Below are 26,004 nucleotides of genomic sequence, written 5' to 3'. Positions count from 1 at the left end.
ACGCAAAACGGACGTTTTCGAAATGGGCAAACACGAGAATACCGCCCCAGAAGAGCCATTCCGGTCGCGCAAAACGGCAGACGCGCGTCAGATCGCGCGTCGCGGAGAACGTTTGGCGATGTCACCTGTTGACGAAGCAGGCGTCCTGCTGTAGTAGCGACCTACGTCCCCTCCGTGGGCCACTGCCTCCAGCCCCTCCCGGGGGAGGGGGCACGTCGGGGCGGCGCGAAGGGCGAGAGGGGAAAAAGCCCCGCTGCGCGCCCATGCGTCGTCCGCGGCCGAGACGGGCACCCGTTTTGCGTGGCGGCGGTGGCGGAGCAGCTTGTTTCGCTGGGTGCAGCAGCGCGGCCGGCTGCACGACGCGAGGACGGCGCCGGCCGCAGTGGTGTCGGCCCGCCGTCTCTGTACTGGGGTGCGCCTTGCGTGGTGCGCGAGAAATGGCCGTGCGTGCGTCGAGACTGCTGCTACTGCCGGTCCTGCTCGCAGCCTCGGCCGCCGGTCGCGGCGGGAAGCCGCGCAACGACGACTTCTCACTCTGGATCGACGAGAAGCAAGTGCGGGAGTTCAGCGGTGAGCGAAACGGGCATGCCTGTCTGCAGAGCGCTCCTTTCTCAGCGCGTGCGCTTAGCGTGTACTACAGCGTGCCAGCACCGCGTGTCCTCAAGTCGCGCTTGAAACTGCCGCGCGCGTCCGTTGCACTACGCGCCGAGACGCCACTCGGCAGATGTGTGCACAGCGCTTGTTGGTGGCGTCGTCCATGGTCGAGGCATTTGCACTTGCGCGCGTGTGGCAGGCAACGAGTTAACATGCCTGCGACGTCGCTAGCGGGAGCTAGTTTCGCTCTCAAATTACTTGCCTACATGGAATCAGTTTCGTAATTTCCATTTCTAACTCTGACTACTGTTTTGAAACGAAGCCTCTTTCTGCCAAAGTTAGGCATGTATGCAAGCACAACAGAGCTTATATTTTCTGTTACCAAGTGTACTGGGTTGTTACAGATTTCAAACATACAAGGTAAAGTGAAGGGGATTACATGTAACATTAACTATATTGGGAACAATCACAGCGAACTTTATTGGGAGCTTAAAAGTTATCGGCACACAATGACGATAAATTGTGGCATTTTTGTTCAGATTTCATCGATGGGCAGATAGTGCCATCTCGTATCAGATAGTCCCGTGGCTCATCTCCACAGGACGACATTATTGCCCTGCTAAATATATAGCGTATAGCGTGGCATATATAACCTGCCACACGTACGCGTTTAAAAATTTCCGTACCGTACCGTTATTATTTTCCTTCTTTTGGGGGTCTGGTCGACTAAATTGATTTTGCGCATGATCACATACATTCTGATCCGTAAGAACTCTGTGCCAATAATGTGGTTTAAAACAGTGGGCAGTCAGATGATACCAAGTTGAAAGCTGCGCTTTCTGTTTCGGTGGCCTGTAAAAGCATTGCACACTCAGTAACGACAACTACTCATATTGCTCAGTGCAACAAACCATGCTCACATTCTCACTTTTTTTTATCTCGTTGGTTCATTAACTTCTAGTTAACCCTCTTTGCCAGCTTTCTTTTGTCTCAGTAAGGCAGGAAGCACCCGAATGTGGGGGGGATGCCCATTGACAGGTTTGAAGAGCAATGCTCAACAGACGCTCAACGGCTAGCCGAATGTGCTGTGCTTCGGCATGCTAAAAAACGCACTATATAGACGAGGACAGAAGAAGAGACAGTGACACGGGACGAGCGCTAGACATCAACTGAAGCTTTAGCGACAAGAAAGGCAACAAACATATAAATACGCAGAAATGCTAAAAGAGATACGGAAGGCGCAGCTTTCACAGAGAATGTGAATTGAAGCTCCACTTGGTGCTGTGCATAGCATGCATGTGCATGATCACTGCACAAGATCAGTGGCTGTAGTTCCGCATAAAAACTGGAAGGGTTATTCGATAACTCCTAGAAACGAAGAAATGCATTAAGATCCTTTATAATTTCTTTCGAACGTAACGAATTTCCTGCTTATTTGATAGCTATGATTTGCCGCATGTTCCCTTAAGTCGCGCACTGTCTATTGGCGGTGAGCGTGACCACGGGCGGCGCTGCGAAGCGCGCCTCCGTGACGTCGGCTTAGGGAGTCTCGCATTTGTCGTCTGCTTCACTCGGGCTCGCTCTCCCTGCTGTTTCTTTGCGCTCGGTTGACGTCTGATGCTTGTTCGCGGCAGATTTTGCGTTTCGTAACTTTTTCTCATAATAAAGCACTTCAAATCGCATACACCAGCTGAAGGCGTTATTTAAAGTATAGTTTTTGCGAAGCCGGCACTGTGCGGAGCGCGAAGAGTCGGAGTAAGCGTCAGCTTCAGTGTTGAGCAATCTTTAGAACAAAGAGAGCCGCCAGCTGCTAATAACCTACAACAGCGAAAATTCAAGACCAAAACAAATACCAGGCCTTCGGGGCTGTCGGATTTGGCAGAAGGCATTACGATTCCCGGTAGTCATATGTAAGGAAAAACAGTTTTTGCAACCTTGCCGAACGATCGAAAGTACTGTATGACATCACTGTACGTTGTAATAGCTTGGAAGTATGCCGACTATCGGCCGCAAAAACTGTAGGTTGAGTTCTAAATAACCCACTGTGTGTATAGGCGCGTACTGGTTTTATACCAGTCTTCTAACCAGTGTGGAGGTTTATTGAGCAAAACGAGTAACGTCTACGGTAAAGATACAGTAACACTATGGTCAGACCAGGAGGGAAATTCGGTACATTTCCCACAGACGTATCTCCCCAATATTCAGATATGCGTAATAGGAAAACTGCGCTCAAGAGGAGGAGAAGGAAAAAAAAACTTTATTTAACCGTAAAATCGAACTGATTAATGGGCCGGGTCCTCAGTCCAAGACAAGAGAGTAAGAGTAATTTTCTTCGATTCATAGAACGCCATCCCGAGTAGAGTAGGATTTGTTCCTTACGCCTGGAAGGGGTGGCAACCAATAAATATCTGTTTGGAAACATTCATCAGTTTCGATTCGTGCAATATGTGCACGTATAATATTTATTGCGTTCGTTAGCTTGTATATCGCACCTTCAACACCGTAATCATGCCATAATTGTTATGATGACGATGGTTACGGTTGAAATTCGGAGCACAAAAGCCGCCTTCGAGTACTATGGACTACGTACGTTGCCTGGAGCACTATCGTGGTGGCTAGCACAAACCTTCTCATTTTATTTGCATGTGAATAAACAACGTACGCTGCGAATATGCATCTTATTGCACGCAGCCATAACGAAAGCGAATTTTTGAAGGAGGGAATGTATGCCATACAGCTTGAAGAAATTATCCTCACGATATTTTTGAGCCTCCCAAACATCCCAAAACCTATAATAAAACGTTTGTGGCGGTGCGGAAAAATTAATGCGTTGGGCACAGTAAAAAGAAAAAAAAACATCAACCTGATACAAGTCAACAACGAAAGAAATAGAAGACAGCCGCTTTATTTCCTGCTAAGCAATGCGCGTGTAGGGGCCCTCTGCTTGGCACGTAGCATTAGATTGTTCAGTATTCGTAAGAGCATCCCAAAAATACTGTATGGAAGCCTACACATTTTGAATACTTATCGAGGAGCTGTTTGCGCTGAACCTCACGTATAAGCTAGAATGGGCAAGTTACGCACGATCTTCTGGCCGATGCTCTTAAGAAAGTTGTTCCGTCTCTCTTCGTGTGTTGCAAACTTGTGGGGGATACAGCTTGAAATTATTGATAGGTGTCAGGAGCTAGTAAAAACGCCTGAATTACTAGAAACACGCTTTTTGATGCACTAAAGCACCAAAGCGGGCGATTTCTAGCACAGGCGCTGCTGCCCCGTACAAGTGGAGTGTAGCAGACGACAGCGGAGCCAGTCCCTTAGCTGACGTCAGAGCCAGGGGGCGCCACTCAAACATCTCACGGCCAATACTCCTTTCCTAATTTAATTTGAGTGGTCACATGCACTACAACCTTTGTAGTGTGTGTAGTTTTTCTTCATTTTTTATTTATTTTTACATGCTGACAGATTTTCGCAGTAAGGGCATGAACATAAGGTATCAGATAAGTATACAGTATACAATAAAGGCGCAGGCGTTGCAATGGAAAGAAAAGATTAAAACAAACAGAATGGTGTCATTTTAAATCTACGGACCAAGAACGAGATAAAAACCAGGGGGTCGAACCGGAACCGAGCCATACCAAAAAGCGGAACCGAACCGGTGTTTCTGCCGGAACGAAGCCGAACCCGAACCGTTATTTTTTGATCCCGCTGAACCCGAACCGGAACTGGTCCGGAAGAATAAAGAACGGTTACCAGTTCACGGCGAAGCGGTTCGGCCACCCGTTGTGATAGTGCGCAATGCTCTCTTTCAGGCTTTTCTCTTTTACACAAGATCACCTTCGCAACCCTAGAAACCCCTTCAGAGAAATCACTACGCAACCAACTCTCTATAGACGGTTTACAGTATAGTGAACTAGATACTTGATACTTGGTACTTGATACTTGGGTAGTGGCAAAAGCGCCGCCTTCTCCCCATAGCGCCCTTGAAGCCGAACATGTTAACCGCCGCGCGTGGCGCTGGTGTGCCCCGCACGAGGAGATCCTGGGGCGGCGCGCCTTGCCGCAATGCTGCTTTTGAGTGGTTCACGCTCGGTTTTGATGATATTTTTGTGCGTGTAATTGCAAGAGCAGCCTAGCTTGCACTACGCTGATCTTTAAATGTTCTTGGTTCTTTTTTTGTTTGTAATTTAGAGAGAACATATGCTTGCGGCGGTCTCTTATTTCCGAAGGGCCATGGCCCATGCGGTTTGAAAAGATAGTGCAATAGCTTGTTGTGGGATTATTCCCCTAATAAATTTATGTGATTGCTACAAAGATTTTATATTTGCGATTTTTTTTACCCTGCTTTTATTTGTTGAATTCCTAACTGTTTCATAATATCTTGCGTCTGGAAGACGTCGGCAGCACTTTTACTGAACTCGTGCATTCGTATTATCGTAATTGTTTTATGTTAATGAATGGCCAGCGTACCACTGAACTGTACAGTTTTAGAATGATCCCGTTATAAAGTGCGCCATATGGTGCTTTTCTGAGAATTACAGTTCTGAATGTTGATCGTTTTCGCTGCTTGAGTGAAGTTATTAAAAGCATATATCGTGTGTATTGTGTGGATTAGTGCACTGAAATGGCCCGGGCAAGGTGGGACGCATTTTCTCGGGAACAATCGGGGCTCGGCCTTCACAATTTGTTTTTCGTGTCGTGCTGGCCCTGGCGCATGCATGCAGTGTCTGAAGCCCGGCAGTAATGCGCCGCAAATTCGTGATTGTTGATACCAAAAAGTTAGCGCATTGAATTAGGTTAAATGAAAAAAAAAATCGATGCGCGAAGTCACTGGAGCTCTGTTAAAAATATATTTTGTCGATATTCTCCAAAATTCATTTTTCTGTTTCCGGGTATATATTTACAAAGCTCGGTCCAAGTTTAAAAATTGTAAGTCCAATATACTCGCTCTATGGTTACGTTTTCAGGTTGAAAAGGCCAAATTTTTTCGGACTCATGTTTATAGTCTTTCGAACGCCGGCTGATATTTCAAGACGGGCTGATATTTCAAAGGGTTATTTTATTAAATTTTGCCGGGAACGGGCGGGGCTCGGGCTTATATTTAAAAATTTGTTGGTTTCGGGCCGGGCCTAGAAATTGCGGCTTGCGCAGTGCTCTAGCGTGATCAAATTAAAAAAATACGCCCACCTCCCCTCGCGGGAACCCTGGTGTGATGCGACGCTGAGGGGGGTTCAAGCGCAAGCGGAGAGCAACCGTCGACCGAAAGGCCGCCGGAGAGCGGCACACCGGTTATATGCGCAGCGCGCCCGAAGGAGAGGAGACCGCGGAGAGAGAGAGTACTGCACATGCGCAGCACGGCGCGCAGCGCCGCCCACCGGCGGAGTGAGAGCGCGTTGGGCCGCACACCCGCAGATGTTGAGAGAGGGTGTTCGCTCTCACCTGGGCATGCGCCGGCGCCAGTGCGTCTGCCGCGGCTATGACGCAACACAATCCACTTTAATCCAATCCAATCCAAGCCAAGCCAAGCCAATCTAATCCAATTGAATCGAATTCAATGCCCCTCGCGAGAGAGTGTTCGCTATCGGAGAGGAGAGGGGGTGAGCGGAGGAGAGTGCGGACGCCGACGACGACGGACGCACGCAGGGAGGACAGGGCCGCCGACAAGAGATGCTCTCAGCGTCGCATCTAAACAGACACAGCATGGGAGCCAGCGCGCAACCTTGCGGGACTCCAGATGTAACTGCTTGTATCTGAGGTCTCATTGTTGAATTCCAGATACTGTGACCGGCCAGTCCTGCAGATAATTATTGATCCATTTAAGAACTTGAATTTTCTAGAGTGTCCTGGAGTTTTTTAGTAGCTTCTTGTATGATTCCTTATCGAATGCTTTGGCAAAATCGAGGAATATTAGGTCAGTTTGTTTTAGATTGTCAATACTATGCGATACCTCGTATACTTTCATTCCAGTAATTATGTTATGGTTTCAAGACCTCGGCGAAAGCTATGCTGATAGGGAGATAATATACGTTTTTCTTCTAGGTAAACGGTTACATGTTTAAAAATTATGCGCTGCAAGATTTTATAGATTGTACATGTCAAGGATATTGGTCTAAAGTTTGCAATATCATTTTCACTTCTCCTTTATGCACAGGAAAAACTTTAGCCTGTTTCCACTCCACCGGCAAGGAGCACGTTGACAGCGATTTGTTAAATATGACGCGCAGATAGTCAGCTATTGATTGATTGTTGGTTTAACCCACCGACGCTACACAGGATATATAAACTTTTATTCACATAAAGGATTAGGACGCTGTGGGCGCGACCCGGAGGGACGCGACGACTTCAGCCGCTCGAGTCACGAGCTCCTTCTGGAGCTGGGGGTCCTGGAGCCCGACGCTTCCATTCACTGGTCAGGGAAATAATTGTAAGGAATGGGTCCTCTACACAAGCCCACATTTGGTGTTGGACCGTGGCTCTTTCACCGCAGCGGGGGCCGAGTGAGGATGGGTAGAGGGATGGGTGTACATGATAAAGAACTGCATGAGGCGCGCCGTAGTGGAGGGCTCTGGACCAATTTTGGCCAGCTGGGGACCTTTAACGTGCGCCGAAATCTCGAACACGCGGGGGTTTTTGCTTTTCGCCTCCATCAGAAAAGCGGCTGCCGGATATTTAGCTATTAACTATGCATACCTGGCAAGAAAAATGTGAGGAATGTTAGCAGGAATGTTAAGGAATGTTAACCTTTTCTCGTCTCCAAGTTCAGCAAGAGATTAAGCTCTCCGGCTTCAGTTACAACGATGGATTCCAACGTAGCTGTTACCCTAGTAGCGGTGTCCGGAATGTTTCTGTCATCGAGAGTGAATATTGAACTGAAATAACTGGTAAGTTTGTCTACATTAATCGCGTTATCCCTTTCCACAGGTGTGTTGACTCTGTGGTTTTTTGCTCTTTTGAGGTAGTTCTAAAATTTGCTGGGGAAGGGTTTAGAAAGTTTGCAATGTTTTAGTGAAACAAGTTCTCTTAGCTGCTTTGGCTTTTGTTTTTAGATCCTTCACAGCAGCAGTGGGATTATTTACTGCTCCAGTTTTTTGCTTTATTCGGCTTTTTTCGCTTCACTTTGACTTTCGCGTGTTTTCCACGGGTTGCGTTTAACTTTTTTCACTCTAGTAGGAACACAATTAATACGGGGTGAATAATTGCTTTTAACTCAAGCCACAATATTTCAGTGGCTGTGGAACTATCGTTTGATAGTTTCTTCGAAGGAAGGAAACTTCAGAATTGGGTTATTTCGTGTGCTGAGGGCAGCAGCGGAATTAAAATCCGGGTAGGTAATTTTTTTGCTTGGTAGTTTTCTTCTCTCTAGGAAGGGACAGAGCACAATGCGAGCTTGTAATAAAATATGCCGTCCATATGCTCTGTTTTGGTTTCATCAACTTACGAATACTTGAAAGAAAATTGCTAACGATAAAACGCTCATCCGACCAATCCTAGAATACTCCTGCACTAACTGGAACCCTTATAAAATATCTCAAATAAACATGCTTGAATCAGTTCAATAGAAATTAATTCGCTTCATTTGCCACCGTTTCGATTAGAACTTTTCCCCGTCATCCAACCTTGCCACACTGGAATTACAACCCCTGTCCGAACGCCGTGATCGCGAATGTCATAAGCTTTTGCATATTCTCACGAACACCCCACGCTATTTATTGGAGAACAACTATTTGTCTCCTTATAGACTGAAGTGTACTAGAAATAGCCACAAGCTTAACCTTGCACCTTTTCAACCACATACTAATCTATTTAAGTACATCTTCCCCCTAACAATCGAAACATGAAATTCACTACCAGGTGAAATTGGGCATTGCGTTTAGAAATTTTTTGTGTAATTTAAATTGATTGTGTTGCGGGAATTTTTTGTGTAATTCAGTCCTTCCTCTATTTGTTGTTACCTGCTGTGTCTCAACTTCGGGAAACACGCGTGAGCTCTATTCAGTTGTGAATTATGTCTGAATTGATCTGTGCAGAATAACGTTATCGCACTCTGTACGTACCCACTCCTGCCATAACCCAATTGGGCTGCAGTATGTAAAAATGAATGAATGAATGAATGAATGAATGAATGAATGAATAAATAAATAAATAAATAAATAAATAAATAAATAAATAAATAAATAAATAAATAAATAAATGAATAAATAAATAAATAAATAAATGAATAAATGAATAAATAAATAAATAAATAAATAAATAAATAAATAAATAAATAAAAATTACTCCCACCTCCCCTCGCGGCAACCCCTGTGTAGATGCGACGCATAGGGGGTTCCGTTGTTGTTTCCGTTAGGTTGATTCTCCCATCGCGTGAAACGTGCCGTGAACCCCCTGCCGCGGCTATGACGCAACGTGGCGCGGCTATGACGCAACACAATCCAACACGATCCACTTTAATTCAATCCAAAGCCAAGCCAATCCAATCGAATCCAATCCAATGCCCCTCGCGAGAGAGTGTACGCTATCGGAGAGGAGAGGGGGTGAGCGGCGGAGAGCGCAGCTTGCGCGGCGAGGAGAATGGGGGAGGGGTGTGGACGGACAGCGACAACGCCGTATGGAGGGACAAGGCGAGTGAATGAGATGCCGTCGCATCTAATAAATAAATAAATAAATAAATAAATGTAACTTTATTGGGGAAAGGGCTGGCTCAGAAGCCTATAAGAATGGTAGGGTGGAATAAATAACTAACTAAATAAATAAATATGTGAAGATACTACCTGAACACGTGTCGGTTGATCGACTTCTTGGCAAGGCTTAAAGCGCAGCACTGTGTCTATAATAACCTCTGAGAATGCGGAATGAAAATTCATAGATTGCCAGTCGATATCCAGGAGGTTGAAATCGCGGAATAGAGGTGCTATTCCGGAAGGCCCGAGATTGAGCGGAACTCGGGAGACGTGAGCTCTAGCGACGCCCTTGTAGCGTAATGATAATATTTCGAGGCAGAGTTGACGTGCTTTAAAAATGCGATTCATGCTGTTTGCTGATTATTGAGGTGACGTAGCTGGTCCAGGGCAGCGCTCTCCAAGGAGGCGCGACTAGGGAGAGGCGCTTTTTTCAGTGCGCTCTCTCTAGCTCCACTGCTGCACTGCTGGCTAGTGGGGGCAAGCAAATCCAACTACTTTACTTATCGCGCTTTTGTATTATTAGCGTGTATTTTACTACACATTTCATTTATATTTTATTTGAGGTGTTCACGAGCTTTTTGTTTGAAATTCGTCGTCCTAACAAGCAGTTTCTGCCGTCGGTGGCAGCCAGTGCAATCACGCGACTAAGGCCGTCTGGCAAACACAAATGATGGAAACGCGCCACATTCAAAATATTTGCTGCTCGGTGTTACATTATCATAACCCTCCGTCCGCATTTCGCTGCCTGTTTTGGGCGATGTTTTTGTAACCGCTGTTGTGCATCAGGCGAAACCTTGGCTATACTTATTAACAACTTATTTGCTTCCGTCTTTTAGATGCGACGGCATCTCATTTACTCGCCTTGTCCCTCCATACGGCGTTGTCGTTGTCCGTCCACACCCCTCCTCCATTCTCCTCGCCGCGCGAGCTGCGCTCTCCGCCGCTCACCCCCTCTCCTCTCCGATAGCGAACACTGTCTCGCGAGGGGCATTGGATTGGATTCGATTGGATTGGCTTGGATTGGATTAAAGTGGATTGTGTTGGATTGTGTTGCGTCATAAGCGCGCCACGTTGCGTCATAGCCGCGGCAGGGGGTTCACGGCACGTTTCACGCGATGGGAGAATCAACCTAACGGAAACAACAACGCAACCCCCTATGCGTCGCATCTACACAGGGGTTCCCGCGAGGGGAGGTGGGAGTAATTTTTCCTTGCTTTCATTTTGTTGTCTTTTCGCATGAATTAATTCGACCGGCTTCTTTTCTTCTATACGGTGTTTGCGTCAGTTTCTTCTCTTTCATATCGTAGTGAAATACGTCGGCAAGAAGACCGGCACACCCTACAGCCTCCCTAGAATCTGCGTTCTGCGCGGCTGGTGTGCACCCGTCCTTCGCACGTGCCAACACATTCACGTGTGACGCGGCACGCGCTATTCTACAACTTTTTTAGTTTACCAATGCGCATTTTTGTGAATTTTGATAATCGGGTCCATTAGCTCCATAAAGCTCCCAATTGCGGGCAAATTAGCATCCACCACAACTTTTCAAATTCGTTTGCTTTGTTTCACTTTGCTCCTCACCGTTCTTGTTCGATGAAGCTGTCCACAGTCGTTGCATGGTGTTTTTAATGGAGTCCGGTCCCCTCCCACCCATCTGTCCCTTCGCCCCCTTTCCGCTCTCGCTCACCCTCCTTCTGGCGTGACGCCCTTAGTTTCGGTCCCAACTCTCTCCTTCACAAGCTTTGCATGCTCCGCCTCCTGCCAGACGACGAAGACACCGGGCAAGACCCGATGAAATGCGCAGAAATCGTCTCCGATAATAAATACGCGCTGTTGATTCTATACTATATACCCTTCCAGCAGCGTTTTCGCAAGAATGGTGCGACACGCAACGCCACAACCGAAACTGCCTGCCGCACTGACGATAAATGAAACGCACGGTCATGCAATGCTTCGTTCAAAACAGTTTTGCGATCAGACGATAACCGAAGCGCACGCCCCGGCTGCAGACGGATAGACGCATAGTAGAACCTGCGCAAGCCATGTCCAACGAACCACCTAAAAAAAGGCGAAAAACGGGTCAGCAGTAATCTTATTGCGCACATACCGGCAGACTGTCGACCGGTGGCGGCCGCTGCAGGTGCGGTCGCTGCCAACGCCCGTGGAAAGTGCCCGTCGCATAAAATCGCATTGCACATAACACTTGCTCCGAACTACTCGAGCAGATCAAAGGCGTTCTACGCCGACGACATCACGGTGTGGACGAGTCGCGCGGGTTCAGAAGCCTGGGCGGAAGATGTGCTGCAGAGAGCAGCAATGACCGCCCACGAGTACGCCAAGACCTGCGGCCTGAGCTGCGCTCCACAAAAATCGGACCTGCTCATGGTGCAACCGGGCAGACCGAAGAAGGAGGCGCCGCCGAACGTGACCGTCTCCATCGACGGCATACAGATCAAGCCGACCGAGCAGATTCGCATTCTGGGCCTGTTGCTGCGACGCGACGGCAGGGCGACGGTGGCCGTAACAAAAATCAAGAACACGTAGGAACAGATTACGAGCATGATCAGAAGAATTGCCAACCGCAACAGAGGGCTCAAGGAAGAAGACGCCTTGCGCCTGGTGCAGCCTTTCGTCGTATCGCGCGTCACCTACTCCCCCGGTACCTCCGGCTGACGAAGGCGGACAGGGAAGCGCTCAACGCGACCATAAGAAAAGCAACAAATGCCGCCATGGGCATGCCGATGTACTCGTCGACGCAACGTCTGATGGACATGGGCACGCTCAACACCGCTGAAGAGCTGATCGAGTCTCGCCTGTCGAACCAACGAATACGGCTGAGCAAGACCGAGCACGGCCGGGCCGTCCTGAGAAAGATCGGATGGCAGATCGAACCACAGCCAAAGACGGCGGTGCTCCCCAAGGAGTGGCAAGAATCAATCGAGAATAAACCCCTCCCCCGTAACATGCAAGCGGGAAGGCACGACGAGAGATGTGATGTCAAGAAGGTCTCTATGCAGCTTTTTTCTGTGCACGGTAGCCAGATATTCGAAAGAAAACCGTGAGAATAAAAATCTTGCCGCAAGTACCACCTCACGTAGATAGCCATGAATGCCACCGTCACGAACACAAGAAGTAACAACAAATTCGGGCAAAACTCTCCCTAACCGCACTTGACACACGGTGCGCAAAATAAGGGTATTGCACATCACGCAGAAAAAGAAAGCGGTTCACTACCTGGCGCAGAAAGAGGTGCGCCAGAGGAAGTCCCCCACAGCGCCATAGCGCCGCCGGTGATGGAAATATAAAGTATAAAATGTATAAACAGTTTACATTTTAAAGCAAAGCTTTTTACCTCTACCCCCCAAGGGTTCTTTCGCGACCGTTGGTGTCACCAGAAAACTCCAGCGAACAATAAAAGAATTTACTGGCACCGCCGGGAATCGAACCTGGAACTAATAGACTAACAAAGCGAGAGCCCGTCGTCTTAACGATTCAGCTACGAGCCCACGCGAAGACGGGGAATACAGGTGGTGTACTCATCAAGCACATCTACGGGTTTACCCGCTGCGTTCTCGCTGAATGCCACGTGAAACTGTCACGCGACCACTCACGCCCATCTAGCGGCCCTGTGCGCAGCTTGCTCATATGCTAAGAGTTACAAAAATTAAAGTAAGCTCACACCAGTGCATAGCATCTCACTTCTAGTACGCCAATGTGCTAAAACCTGTGGCCTCCAGTGTTCACGTAAAAAATCACAGCTCCTTGTCGTCCGCACTCACGCCAAATCAAGTAATACATTCAAATACTCCTTGATGGCCAGGCCACCACTCCAAGCCCCAGCGTCAACATCCTGGGCCTACATCTCGAGGCTAACACCAAGAGTGACGTCGCCTTGAAGCGCCTAAAAAACAGCACACACATGATCAGGCGAGTTGCCACCAAGAAGCGAGGCCTAAAATAATCCGGTACCTTTCGATTAATTGAAGCTTTTGTCCTCTTAAGAGTCGCTTACGTCAATTCCCTGTCTTCTTCTCGACAAGGAAGACTAAATAATGATAAGAAAGGTGGTCGAGCAGACCATTGGTCGTCTCATGAGTGCGTCCACATAGAGGCTGCTTAGAACGGGGCTGCACAACACGGTGGAAGAGTTGATAGAAGGCCATCTTTCTAACAAGAAGGTCCGACTCAGAATTGCGGTGGGTAACCGCATGCTTCACCAGATTGGCTGGGCAGCCCAAAATATCACTCCGCTTGACGTACTACCAGACTCTTGGCGACCAAAACTAAAGATGCTCCCTTTGCTTAGAAATATGAACCCCTCACATGACGAGGGTCACCGAAAAGCACGGGCTCAAGCGCTAAACACCACCCTCGGTGGGGTTCATGCAGTTATCTAACCAGACGCCTCCAAACATCGAGGGCAGCAATATGCCATCATCGTGGCTACCTACAGAACCAACCTCCTTGCGTGTACCTCGCTTAGGACCCAAGAAATGACTACAGCAGAAGAGGCAGCCATCACCTTGGCTCTCACTCAACCAGGGGTTTGGAGGGTAGTCACCGATTCCAAGCAAGCCTACTGGAATTACCAGTCGAGTTTTGTGTCCTGACCTGCACTGCGCGTGCTAAAAAACCACTCCCCAAACGGTTCCATACAGCTCATCTGGACACCCCTCACGCTTCAAAGGAGGGCAACAGATATGTCCACCCAACAAGCCTGCGCTTTTACCTCCCGTGCTATGGAGCTGCACGAGGACAGTCACCCGCTTGTCACGTTCAGGGAGATCACCCAGCATTATCGCCTTCTGAGACAGACCGTACCTTCGCCTTACCCTGACCTTTCCAGAGAACAACAAACTACCCTACGGCTCATACAATCCGGGCTCCTTCCCACAGTCTACGCGTCTTCACTTAATGTATCCGAATGGCTACGACGCTGAATGTAAATTTTACTCAGAAGTAGGAACACTCCATCCCGTGATCGGAGTGTGCGACTTTAGTCCTGAGCAACCTCCTCTCTTTCCGTCAACTACCCAACAAGAGCAATGGGAGATGCTCCTGCCCAGGCCCTCTCTACCTACCCAGCTTCAGCAGGTGGACAGAACACAGTGCGCCCGGAATGAATATGGGCCCCACAGAATAAGGAATCACTCCCCAGGGCTGCACATCTGGGCCGTTCAGAAATCTGAACAAAAGTATTTCTTCCGCCTCCTCCCTCTTCTCTGCCGCAAATCTCGTCACCTCCGTCCGCGGCGCAGAGACGGAGAAGTCAGATCGTCTAACACCGGGTTGGAGCTTACTTTAATTTTATAGAAAAAGTTTCCACTCTTGTGCTACACTAATACAACTCAACCAAACACCGTTCATGCATCATGCATTGATTTAACCTTACCAAAAATATCTCTTTGAAGTAATAGTGTGGTTAAGTGCATTTCACTTCTCTCTGGTATTACTATTTGTAACGCGATGTGAGTGAATTTAAGTGACGTCGCATGGGTAATCGTTATGGGTGCCAGTTACAGCTTTGCTTTCCAACCACATTCACGGGGTGGATTGGCGCGATTTTTTTTTATTTAGTTTTAGCATTTCAAGCAGCTTAGATGACTATTTGTTGTATATAGCTCGTGCAGTAAGCGCCCCCCAAATTTCCACAATATCTCATGTCTAGCAATTGCATTTCTTAGACGAAAAAGCGTTCGCTGATGTGTGGTCGTGCTGCTGACCCTTATGCTTGTTCACCCAGCGCAAAAAAGTGCTTCCTGCTCCCTAGTTTTGCGCTGTACAGTAAAATTTTCAGTTGATCTTATTTACTTAGTCCCCATATTGACTTCGCCGACTCTTCTCCCGCCTTCAAGTGGCCTTAGATTTTCCTAGTGGCGTATCATGTCAGCGAAACGTCGCATGTGCGCTTGTGCAGCGCTTGTGTGGAGCGACCTGGACTTGGAGCTTGATACAGTGTACACACTAACAAAGTAAAGAAAGGCACATTCTTCCATTGACAAACGTGTCGTGGCTTAGTTTCAATTGAGCGAACGAATTGCGGCGACCCGTCGGCGGCCGGCGGACAAAATGCTGGTGCGCTGGGCTGACTGACTCTATTGGAAGGTCGGCGAGCCGTGCAGTACCGCATTCGAGCCAAGCCATTTTTTTCCCACGTCATACAGAACGCCACAGAAATTGAGCGAGGATGCAGAGAGGAGGACAGCATTTTCGAATTGATCTTTCTGGTGAATAAAGGCGCGTAAACGCAGCGAGAGCGGTCGAAACATGGCCTACAGACTCCAGAGTACAATTTGCGTCGTAATCCTGCAATGTTTACAAATCACTTCAGTGTCCCTTTAATTTTGACCACCCGGGGATCATTAACGTGCGCCGAAATATCGAACACACGGTGTTTCTGCTTCTCGCCTCCATTAGAAACGAGGCCGCCGCGGCCGGGAATCGAACTCGCGTCGTTGGGTTCAGCAGCAGAACGCCTTGTCCACTGAGCCACCGCGGCCGGTCTAAGCAACAGCTACTTTTCGGCAGTGCGTATCTACCGGCTTAGTAAAGATGCCGCACGAATTCCAACCACCTACAAAGCTATGTCAAATTCTTGCTTTGCATAAAGCCTGCAAATCTATGCTACAGGGGTGTATGCACTGGACTTTCGACTGCGCGGCGGCCCTACCTGCGTGGCGGCGCCTACGCCATTTCTACGGTGGCATTCTGCCGCGCGGGCAGCGCGTATCTCAACGCGAGAACTGGTTGGCGGCGTGGTGTTGGCAAACACGGTCGTGTGGGCGGTGTTTTGTAGCATGAGCTACACTGGCCGAGGTTGAGCAGTTTTGCGTGGCTCCTGCAGAGCCGCGCTGCGCATGCACGAGGAGCAGTGACGTCACACGGCGCACAGAACGTTGCTCGCTGCCCGGCGTCTCTCACACACTTTACGCGCCCAGCGTCTTCGCCGACCTCCGTTCCGCACGTGGCGACCCGGTGCACTTGATGATCATGCGAGGGGTGGCCGGGTGTGGGACCGATGGCTCGTGCGTCGCAGCAACACCGGCGTGTGGCTGTGGAACCAGCGTAGCTCTGGGGCGATTGGTGACGCTGCGCCGGAGCCGCTTGATAAATACACGTGTCACATTATGCGTACACCGTGCGTGTGTGTCATTGAAGCATCAGTACGCATGATAATCAAGCTAATCCTAGACAACCAGGAAAGATAAGAATAACCAGCTGAACTAGCTCACGCTACGTATATCCTGGTATAGCCGAGCTAAGCCACTGCTAATTTTTTGTCTCATTAGTACGGTGGCAAACACATGGTGCCGAACCACCGATTTTGGGGACGGGCGCGGGAAGAACGTATCATATTCGGCGTTACGTCGCCGGTAGTACGCGGGATGGTTGTCCGAGGGCTGCTCAATTCGTGCGGTAGAAATATATGGGAAAAAAATTGGTCGCCATCCAGCCCAGCGAAAGTGGATGTGGATGCTGTTGTAAACCGCTACAAATTGTAATGGAGGAGGGTATGAAATGTTTCTCGTCGTCTCGGTGGGCTTGTCGCTTGCGATCGACTAGTGTTACTACATAAGGGTACAGAGTATCGGCACTCTTTTTTTCTGTTGTTCCGTGCCGCCGCCATGATCTTTGGTCGGTTCGCATCACGTGACATTTTTTTACACTTCGACGGTTCATGTGCGCCGCCATTTTGTTGTTTATGCGTTTTAGTCGGTCAACTCTGGCAGGCCTAGCTTGTCCTCGCTGCTCTGCGGCTGCGCGCGACTGACGTTCCGCATGCGAATCAAAGATAACGCCTGTAACAGCCTTTCAGCAGCAGAGCTGTACAAAGATTCGGTTTCGCTGCATCTTCGGTAGTGTTGATAACAAAGGATCCTGTCGAAGCCGTAGTCTCACAACACTGATAAGCGACAAAATGGCCGCAGTGGCTGACTTGCGTGCCTCCGTGGCGGTACTCTAATACCTTATCTATTGACACTACGCTCGGCTTCTCTGGCGGCCTATGCTGGGTCCTTTCTAGCCTGACGCACGCGTTCGGCGTCTTGGGCAAGAACTGCTCTTTTTAGTGACACTAGTCCTGGCTAGCCTTCACAGATAATCTGCAAACATAATCTTTACCTGTGGTGGTGGTGGTGAGGCTCCCATTTTCACAGGCGCCTTACCATCCATAATGCAGCTTCGATGCTTCTGTTGTGGTTTCCTTCGACGAATTCTGAGCTCTATGCTGTATGTCTGATTAGTCTGACACGTGTTCTCGGCGTCTTAGGCCTTGGCGTTTTTGCCCGAGGAGATGAAACCGTTGAGGGATAGAGGTGTACAGCTTTGCTGCAAAACCAATGCGAGATCACGCCTGCGAGGGGGAGCTACCGTGGTGAGTTCTGGACTGACTGTCGCCTTGACAATAAACGGTTGATTACCTAGAAGAGGGCCTCAACGTCAATATAAAAAAATTAGTGCCCTTCCACTCTGAAAATGGGCGACCTGCGAAGCTGGCCGCAGTCCACGGGGTACACGAAACAAAACACGTTTGTTTGTAATTTGCGGTTGAGCATAATTCCTAGCCAATTGGCTGAATGAAACCTGTAACGACCCGAGCTTCAGTCTCGCGGACAAACTTTGAGCTTTCTATTCTACTCCCGCGTCGAAGGCTTCTTACTGTTTGCGTAACACACCTTCTCCATCCGCTTGACCACTGAGAGGACACCGGACAAGTCGCATTGACCCGTTTGACGTCCACGTTTAAACCCCCCGCCAGCACAACGGACATGTCATCAGTAAGGACATGAAACCCAGATATAGCTTCGCCTGCACGCCCCCCCCCCCCTCCTACTAACCAATGTACGCCGACAACCGGTTATGTGCGCGGGCTTAGAAGTGAAAGAAACCGTTGCAAATATCGCTTTAAAAGCCCTTTAAGCTGAGCAAGTAATATTGCCCCACATCGGCGTTCCAAACGGGCAGGTTGCCGTTCATCCAGTAGAGATTCGCAGCTACTCGACGAGCTGGAACTAGGGGACGAAACGGCAGCGGCTTCATTTTATTTTTGCGCCTATTCGCGCCTCGGTTCGTGTTGACGCTTGTTCAATTCCTGCTCTTCCTCCAAGCGAACGGCACGCGTCCGTTCCATATAGCGAGTTAAAGCTGTAAGTTCAAGATCTTTATTCTATCGGACAAACATCTGAGTGTCCGTTTCCCTCCCCCGTCGTAGGTATATTAATATCCGTGAAACACACCAACCCAGACGGAAACCGCTCGATTACGGAGGACAGCTGACAGGACCCATTGAGCAGTGAGACTTCTACGTTTAAATCTCGAACCAGCACAACGGGCAATTTTGGTAGCGGCATGGAGCCGAGCTGAGCGTGCACGCCGCGTAATCCCCCCCCCCCCCGAACCCGTGCACTCCTAAATCGCAACCGGCAACCGGCAAAAATCGCAACCGTCAAAAAAAAAAAAAAATCTCCAAATGCAGAGGCGCGCTGCCTGACACGAAAACGTGTGGCGAACAGAAAAAAAACATGAACAGACGAAATGAGGCGCAAACTAACAACTGTTTATCATCATGAGAGGGGTTTATATGCGAAAATCCTAAAAAAAAACAAGTACTCAAACAGTATGATTTATGTACGCAAGATGGCGACATGGTATCTATTCTTTATGCTTGACACTTTTTCACGCGTCGAAAGCCGGATTGAAGGGGCACGCTAACGCAATCTCTTTCCGCTCCTGAGAACATTGGGAATGCTTTAAAGACTTCACGGGTAATCGTGTCTTTGGAGCAGAACAAGAAATCTGTCCTCTCGGAATCTGGCGAACAACCCTTAACTCTTAACCTGCGCGGCCAAATTTCCATTTTTCGTAAGTTGCGCACAAGCGTTGCGGTGTTCCCTTAATCTTCCGTTGAGACAGCGGCGTGATTCCCGCGTAAGAGCTATCTTGTAAGCAATTCCCTCTGCGCAGTTGACAAAATTGCGCCTGTGCCGTGTGCCACATGGGAAATCTGTGTTTTTCTCATTTGAAGTCTGGCACAATCCCTTTAGTTTTGACAGAGCCGGAAACACCACCGGTACATTATATTTGGTGCCTACTTTTTTTAGCTGGTGCGAAACCCTATGAACATAGTTTATGACAACTGGCCCCTTTCCAGGGTCTTTCCTTGCTCGTCTCAGGGCTGTTCGTGTTTTTCACTTTTTCAACAGTTTGCCTGCTACCGAGACAAGAAGATGTGTCGAGTAGCCGCCCATTTTTAGTCTTGTACAGTTGTGAGCTGAAGTGTATACGCACCACGGGAGCGGCGACCAAAACTAACGATGCGCCATCTGGTTGCGCGGTGCCTGCTTTCGAGACCGCGCACAGCGCAGGCGGGGCCAACCAGTATTGCATAGAGTTTCATACTAACATATACTAGAGGGAAATCTGGCGCCACTGTCTAGGGGAGCCGCGCTTCGGCGAGCGTTCCATCATGTACCTAACAGGCGCGTTCCAGTTGTCCTTGGCATGGCTCAAGAACAGGCTGGAAACTTGCCTCTGGCTACAAAAAGGCAACAATAGTAGTGTAGAACCTTCGTCAAATTTGTTCTGTTATTATAAAATTTAACCTCCAAAAAGATTAATTAGTCAGTGTTTACTTACAAGCTTCATGCACGATGAACAAAACAAAAAAAAATGTTACCCATTTTTGTTGATTTTGGTTTCAAGACAAAAAAGAAGCCATTAAGCTGGCTAAGCCAAAGAGGCGAGGAACGTCGCTAGCGGCAATGGCGCCGCCCACGGCGGCCCGCGACTGCAGCGACAGATTTCCCTCTAGTATAGATTAGTATGAAACTCTATGCAGTATTGCATGCATGCCACTATCCCTTGATCCTTCGCGACTGCTCCTTACTTCAATGATCAGCGCCAGGGGAACCACGCCACGCAGTTAGGGGAACACTACCGGGCACCGCCCTATCATTGAAAACGGTGCGACTCACCTGATACGCGGCAGTGCACGTCGAGTAGCTCGTCGAGTAGCTGCGAATCTCTACTGGATGAACGGCAACTTGCCCGTTTGGAACGCCGATGCGCGGCAGCACCATGGTGCTACGCTGTCACACATAACAGGCTGTGGTTGCTTCGGGCTCGTAGCCTTTTTCATTCTTCGGTATCACTAGGTCGCAGTGGGAAAGCATTGCATGTAAATACACTCGAGCAGAAGGGCCAACCAACCTGGCTGCTTTCTCTTAGCTCACGATGGTGCGCGGGCTATTTTGCTTGTGTTGATATATTAGATGCAAAGCATATCTTGCTCTCGGCTCCGTCGTCCGTCGTCCGTCCATCCACCGGCCCAGGAAGACAGCGGCAACTCTGCCGCTCCAGGAGTCCTTTAAGGGGAAGCGTGCTCGTCTCGTGCCGGCCCAGGAAGACACCGGCAACACTGTCGCTCCAGCATCTCATGGTCGGGGCTATGTCCCTCCCTTGTTGTGGCGCCGTCCACACCCCCACTGCGCATGCTCGGCTCATCTCGGGCCGGCCCAGGAAGACACCGGTAACACTGTCGCTCCCGGAGCCATTAAAGGGTCAGACACCACCGGGGGTTCAGCAAGCCGAGCATGCGCAGTAGGGGTGTGGGCGGTGCAACAACGACAAGGGAGGGACATAGCCCCGTCGCACCTAATAAAATTACACCATCTTCCCGTAGGGGAACCCTGAGTAGTATGCGAAACAGCCATTAGCTCAACGCATTTCCCATTTCGTAGTTCCGGTAAGTGAAAAGTGTGGTAGTTACCATGGAAACCAAACTGTAAATATAACGGTAGCTACGTACCTCAGCCTAACGGAAACGACGAACTGAAAACTAATGGGCACTTGAATCGACCCCATGGCTACTTTGCATACTACTCAGGGTTCCCGTGTAATTTCTTTTTGCACCTTCCGCAAGGAAAGCTTGTGTCAGGCTAATGTAATGGGAAAACAGGCTTCCCGTTACATTACAATGAATCCTATCCTATTCAGTTGCCACAGCCCATTAAATCCTGCTATTGTCCACATCACACCTTGTTATAGCACTCAGATTTTCGCTAAGGACACCCGCCGAATCGAGCATAGCATCTTATTCGTGACCAATGTGTCAATGTGTGTGCGTGCTTGGGGCAGTTCGTATATTTCCCATAAATTGAACAGCTGGAAAGGCAATACCTAGCGGGTGATTGGTCAGGTGAATCACAGTATGTCTTGCTTTTGAAGCATTTAATAGTGCTCCGAAATTATCAAAACCAAAAGGAAAAAAATGGCGTCCCGCTAATTAATTGATGACATGAATGGGTCCATCGAAGCTGACATGCTCAAGTTGCTTTATTTCTTAGTTTAATAAACTTAGGTTATTAAGATGTAGGATATATACAAAAACGGGTTACGATTTTTTTTAAAAGACCATACTACTTAAACGCAAAAATTTTGGTCTGCCTCTATGTCTGTCTGTCCGTCTGTCCGTCTGTCCGTCTGTGACTCGATTCAGCCACCCGGCCAAAGTGAAACAGAAGCTGCGTAATTGTCTTATATACTCACAACCAAATCAAAACGTCCAACTCCGGTGTAAATGTTCATACTTGTCAAAATTGTTGAACAAGAACAAAACATTACGCAAATATATGGCAGAAAATCAATACATAAGTGGTATTTGCAGTGTTCCTTTATTAAAAAATTCGTGGATGCTTGGTTTTTGCGATAGCAAATGAAATACTACACCAACTGCAGAAAACCGTCGCCTGATTTTGCCCGTGCTCCTATAGCTCGTGGTGGCATTTAAGAAATCAAACAGTCACAGTTACGAAAGGTTCCACTAGATTGATTGGTGCCTCGAATCACGCGCGTCTCCGTCATAGCGCAGCGTTGCATCGAGGCACCAGACTGTGAGCAGTGGAACGCGGTAAATTTAAATTGACTCGAGCAAACCTCTAGCGTGTTATTCTTGGGAGGAACGAGACGGGAGAGGAATAACATGAGAGGTGAGCGGGAAACAGAAGGGAAGCATTTTCTTGACAGGGGCGCCAGTCGACTATCGTCTTTCGTCCATGTTTGCAAGGAAAGGAGCAGATACGCGGCCATTTTTTGTGAAGGTATTAACCGAATTAGCTCAATAAACTAAACGGCATCACTTCGAGACGGCAATTAACCTACTTTTCTGTGATTGATGAAACTTGTAATTATTACAGAATTATCCTAACAGGCAGAACTGTGTGGTTAGGCAATTTTCATAGTGGTTTCGGCGAACCTGGAGGAACTGCTCGAACGGGTTCGGAAGCAGTACTTCTTTTTTTAATTGGCGGCAGGGTTAGGTAAAAAGAAAAAGAATTTGGGAGTGTCGCCGAGGGACCCACGAAGTACGAAGTGCCTTCACGGAACCCTCTTTGTCTGCCGACCCCCATCTGACAACGACGGCCCTGCGCGATGCTTTCTAAATAATCTGTAAATAAACTGGTCTTTCTTGAAGTCTACGTCGGTTGTTTGTCGCATGCCGTCGACCATAAGCTAGTAATCCTTTTATCTTCAATAATCGACTGACCGATCCCCCTTTGGATCAAATCCTTCAATTTCAACTCCTGTCACAGGAGTGCGCAAGAACCGTCAATGTTGTTTTCAAGTGCAAATAAATCTAATTGAAGAATGTCGTTTGCATGCGTTTCGATAGTCGCTGGGCATTCAAAGCGCGGTTCAATGGTATCTCATTATCGCAATGCAGTTTTCGAACAGTAAATGTATGTGTGGGGGCCTCGAACTTGAAAAAAAAAATGTGAAGCTGGATTTTCCCGAGCAATTGTGAAATGGCGCATATGCGGCATACGGCAAACGAAGTTTCGTAAAGCAGTGCAGTGCATACCTAAACACAGCAGTATTTGTCAGAACCTTAGCATGTAAGGTTAGCATGAATCATTTTTCAAGTTCGCCTACATTCTTAGGACGCTGTAATTTCGCGACTACCCTCAAACCCGGCAACTATGGTGGTGGTCGAGAAACTTTATTTCCAAAAAGGGTCCTGAAGGACACCTGACAGGTGTCAAGGTGTAGAGGGCGCCTCTTACGTCGGGACGGGAAGCCCGAGACTCTCCTCCGCGGATAAGTGGGACAGTGCTCTCAGGAGCAGCGAACTTAAAGATCAACTCTGGGCTGTCCAGACGGCAAGATGGTGTTTTGGGTTATTTTCTTCGACTGCGGAATGATTTTATTCTGCTTCAATATATGACGCGGGGGAGGTGCAAAAAAATCTGTGGTTGATCTCTCTGTCATAGGAATCGGTTAAACACGAAAGTGAAATGTGCAGCGAAATCTGCAGCTGAGCATGATTTGCGGGTCGGCGGCTGTCTTGTGGGTGTGCTTGGCGAGCGACGTCCTACTGGCGGGTCGCTTCGGCAAATGTGTACTGGCGTTATTTGTGTGATGGATACGACGTCAGTGAAATATAGGTGTTAACCGGCATAAAACAGTTTCGTGTTAAAATATAAAACCCGAAAACGAACAACCCCAAGTACAACGTACTCTTTAATACTAAAGGTTGCTTCCCCGCAAGAAGACCCTGTGTGCAGGGGTGCACCCTTTACAGGCCGCTTGCTCCGTTGTACTGGCGTCATTTTCGTGACGGATGTGACGTCAGTGAACTCATTGTGCATGCGGGAATAAAACACTTTCGTGTTAAAAAAAATTACGCCCGTCTTCCCGCGAGGGAACCCTGATGTGATGCGACGCATCAGGGGGGAGCGTTTGGACTGACGCTGGAATTGGATTGCGTCAGTCCACTCGCTGAAGGGACTGTCGCTTCCATCACGTCTTCATCGGAAGATCTTGCACGGAGGTATCGTCAAGCAAAGTCAAGTCAAGTGCGAGAGCGAGAGCGAGCGCTGGACTGATCCGGTGCCGTGCGCTCCCCCGCTTATATTCCCGCTTTTGAAAGGAGAGGAGCCGGGGGGCAGAGCCGCGCGCATGCGCACACATGCGCGCACCCAGAGCAGCGAAGCGCACACGCGCAACTGTTGTTTGATAATGAGACGGAGTGAGAGTGTTGCGCACAGCTGTCGGAGAGAAGAACGGAGGAGAGTTGCGCACGTGCAGTGAGCGTGCGGACAACGCCGCGACAACGACAACAATGGAGGGACATACCCGAGAGCAAGAGATGCGTCGCATCTAAAAAACATCTTCAAGCACGAGATAATCACCAGCGCTTCAACTCTGCCGGCGGATCAGCTTTGCCGTCGACTGAGCGCAGTTTCCACAGAAGGTGCCTTGACCAGCAGACAGCAAAAGGGCAGCTAAGTTCCCCTGGCGTCAATTTATCGGAGCGCGAGGCAATCGCGAAGAAGCGAGCGATAGCGGCATGTGTGCTGTGCTGCTAGGCCGCGCCTGCGCTGTGCGCGGTCTCGATAGCAGGCGCCGTGCAACCAGACGGCGCAGCGATTAGTTTTGGCCACCGCTCCCGTGGTCCGCATACTTCACCTGACGACTGTATGTACATACACTGGCGATCTAGGCTGTCCCTCACACGTGCTTGCGTAATGCAGGAAGTTGCAATCAATATCCATAGCTCTCTCTCGCACTTTCAAAAAGTACGAGAGGGGCTGACTGTAGCATATCACATCGCCGTCTTGATGAGTGCGTGAGTGTGAATTGACCACGACCGGCTATATAGATAGCGACCTGCGCATGCGCGCCGATTCCGCGTGCCGAATTGCTTTTTGCTTGTTTTTTTTTTTTTTGTTCTTTCCCGCGCCACTGCACCGTCTGGAGCTGCATTTAATCCCCATTTCTCCGCTGTATTCATACACGCGTTTGCTCGGCCTGTCTTCACTGTTATTTCGCCTTTCCCTCTAACCGTTGTGCTCATATTTTGCCGATTCACACTGGGAGAATCTGCAAATCTTTTGTGGGATTGACGGTGTGCTCAAATAAGAGTTTTAGCGCGACACTGTTACTCGGCTAGGCTGGCGAGAGCACGCACCCAGCCAAGGTCCACCGAACGCGCGCCCACCGGAGTATCGTCCGCAAAAAAACTGCCCACAGCTGCTCACCCGTTTGATAAGGCTTTCCGTGGTGTTCCACGCATTTGATAGCGCGCGTACTGGGGGGATTAAAAGAAATACGAACAACGGAGCACACAGCCTCCGCCGCATGCCGCACCGTCTGGCTGCACTGTCAGTAAACTGCGCGCATGCGTAGTTCTTTCAGAGCGTTTGAGAGTATGACCTACTGTTAAGGGAAATGCTTGATAGAGAAGCGACGCCGGTCATTTTTTTTAAAGCGTCTTGTTATGCTCTGTCGCCACTGAGCATCCTGTTATCTACTCATTTGGGAGCCAAGCGCGCAGCAGGCTGATTGCCGCTAGCATGATGCTCTTCAACGATCATCCCGCTCAGTGGCGACGCAGCGTGAAAAGCCGCCTCAAAATAAACGACCGGCGTCGCCTCTCGATCAAGCATTTCACGAAAATGTAGGCCACACTCTCAAACGCTCTCGTGGGAGTGCGCATGCGCGCAGTTTACTGTCTTTGCAGTCAGATGGTGCAGCATGCGTCGGAGGCTGTGTGCTCCGTTCGTATTTCTTTTAATCTCCCCTGTACATTCGAAAGAATAAAACCCAAAACATATTCAGCGTGTTTTGTTTTACTGCATGGAACAGAAAAGAATGAGCAGGAAGAAGCACTTTGCGTGCACTGATTGTTATACTGCATAAAAAGAAAAAGACAGCAAGAAACACTGAGGGGCTGTCG

The 26,004-nt window shown here is 48.8% G+C and overlaps 1 protein-coding gene across 6 annotated transcripts in view; it reads left to right on the top strand.

Moving 5' to 3' along the window:
- The first annotated feature begins 260 nt into the window (after positions 1–260).
- LOC144158284 (wnt inhibitory factor 1-like) overlaps positions 261–26,004 on the top strand; it is a 141,539-nt gene continuing 115,795 nt past the window's right edge. For 4 of the 6 annotated variants that reach the window (XM_077689082.1, XM_077689080.1, XM_077689077.1 and 1 more), the window contains exon 1: positions 262–570. In XM_077689082.1, the coding sequence (XP_077545208.1) occupies positions 264–570 (307 nt within the window). In that variant the 5' untranslated portion in view covers positions 262–263. Of the gene's footprint in view, positions 571–26,004 lie in introns of all 6 variants that reach the window. The other 2 variants (XM_077689079.1, XM_077689081.1) reach the window with 1 other exon arrangement.

This window comes from Haemaphysalis longicornis, unplaced genomic scaffold (genome assembly GCF_048455015.1).
Source record: "Haemaphysalis longicornis isolate Haplotype H1 unplaced genomic scaffold, Haemaphysalis longicornis Haplotype H1 scaffold_10, whole genome shotgun sequence".
NCBI classification, from domain to species: Eukaryota; Metazoa; Arthropoda; class Arachnida; order Ixodida; family Ixodidae; genus Haemaphysalis; species Haemaphysalis longicornis.
Note: the sequence above shows the minus strand (reverse complement) of the source record. Positions and strands in the feature narration are given on the sequence as shown.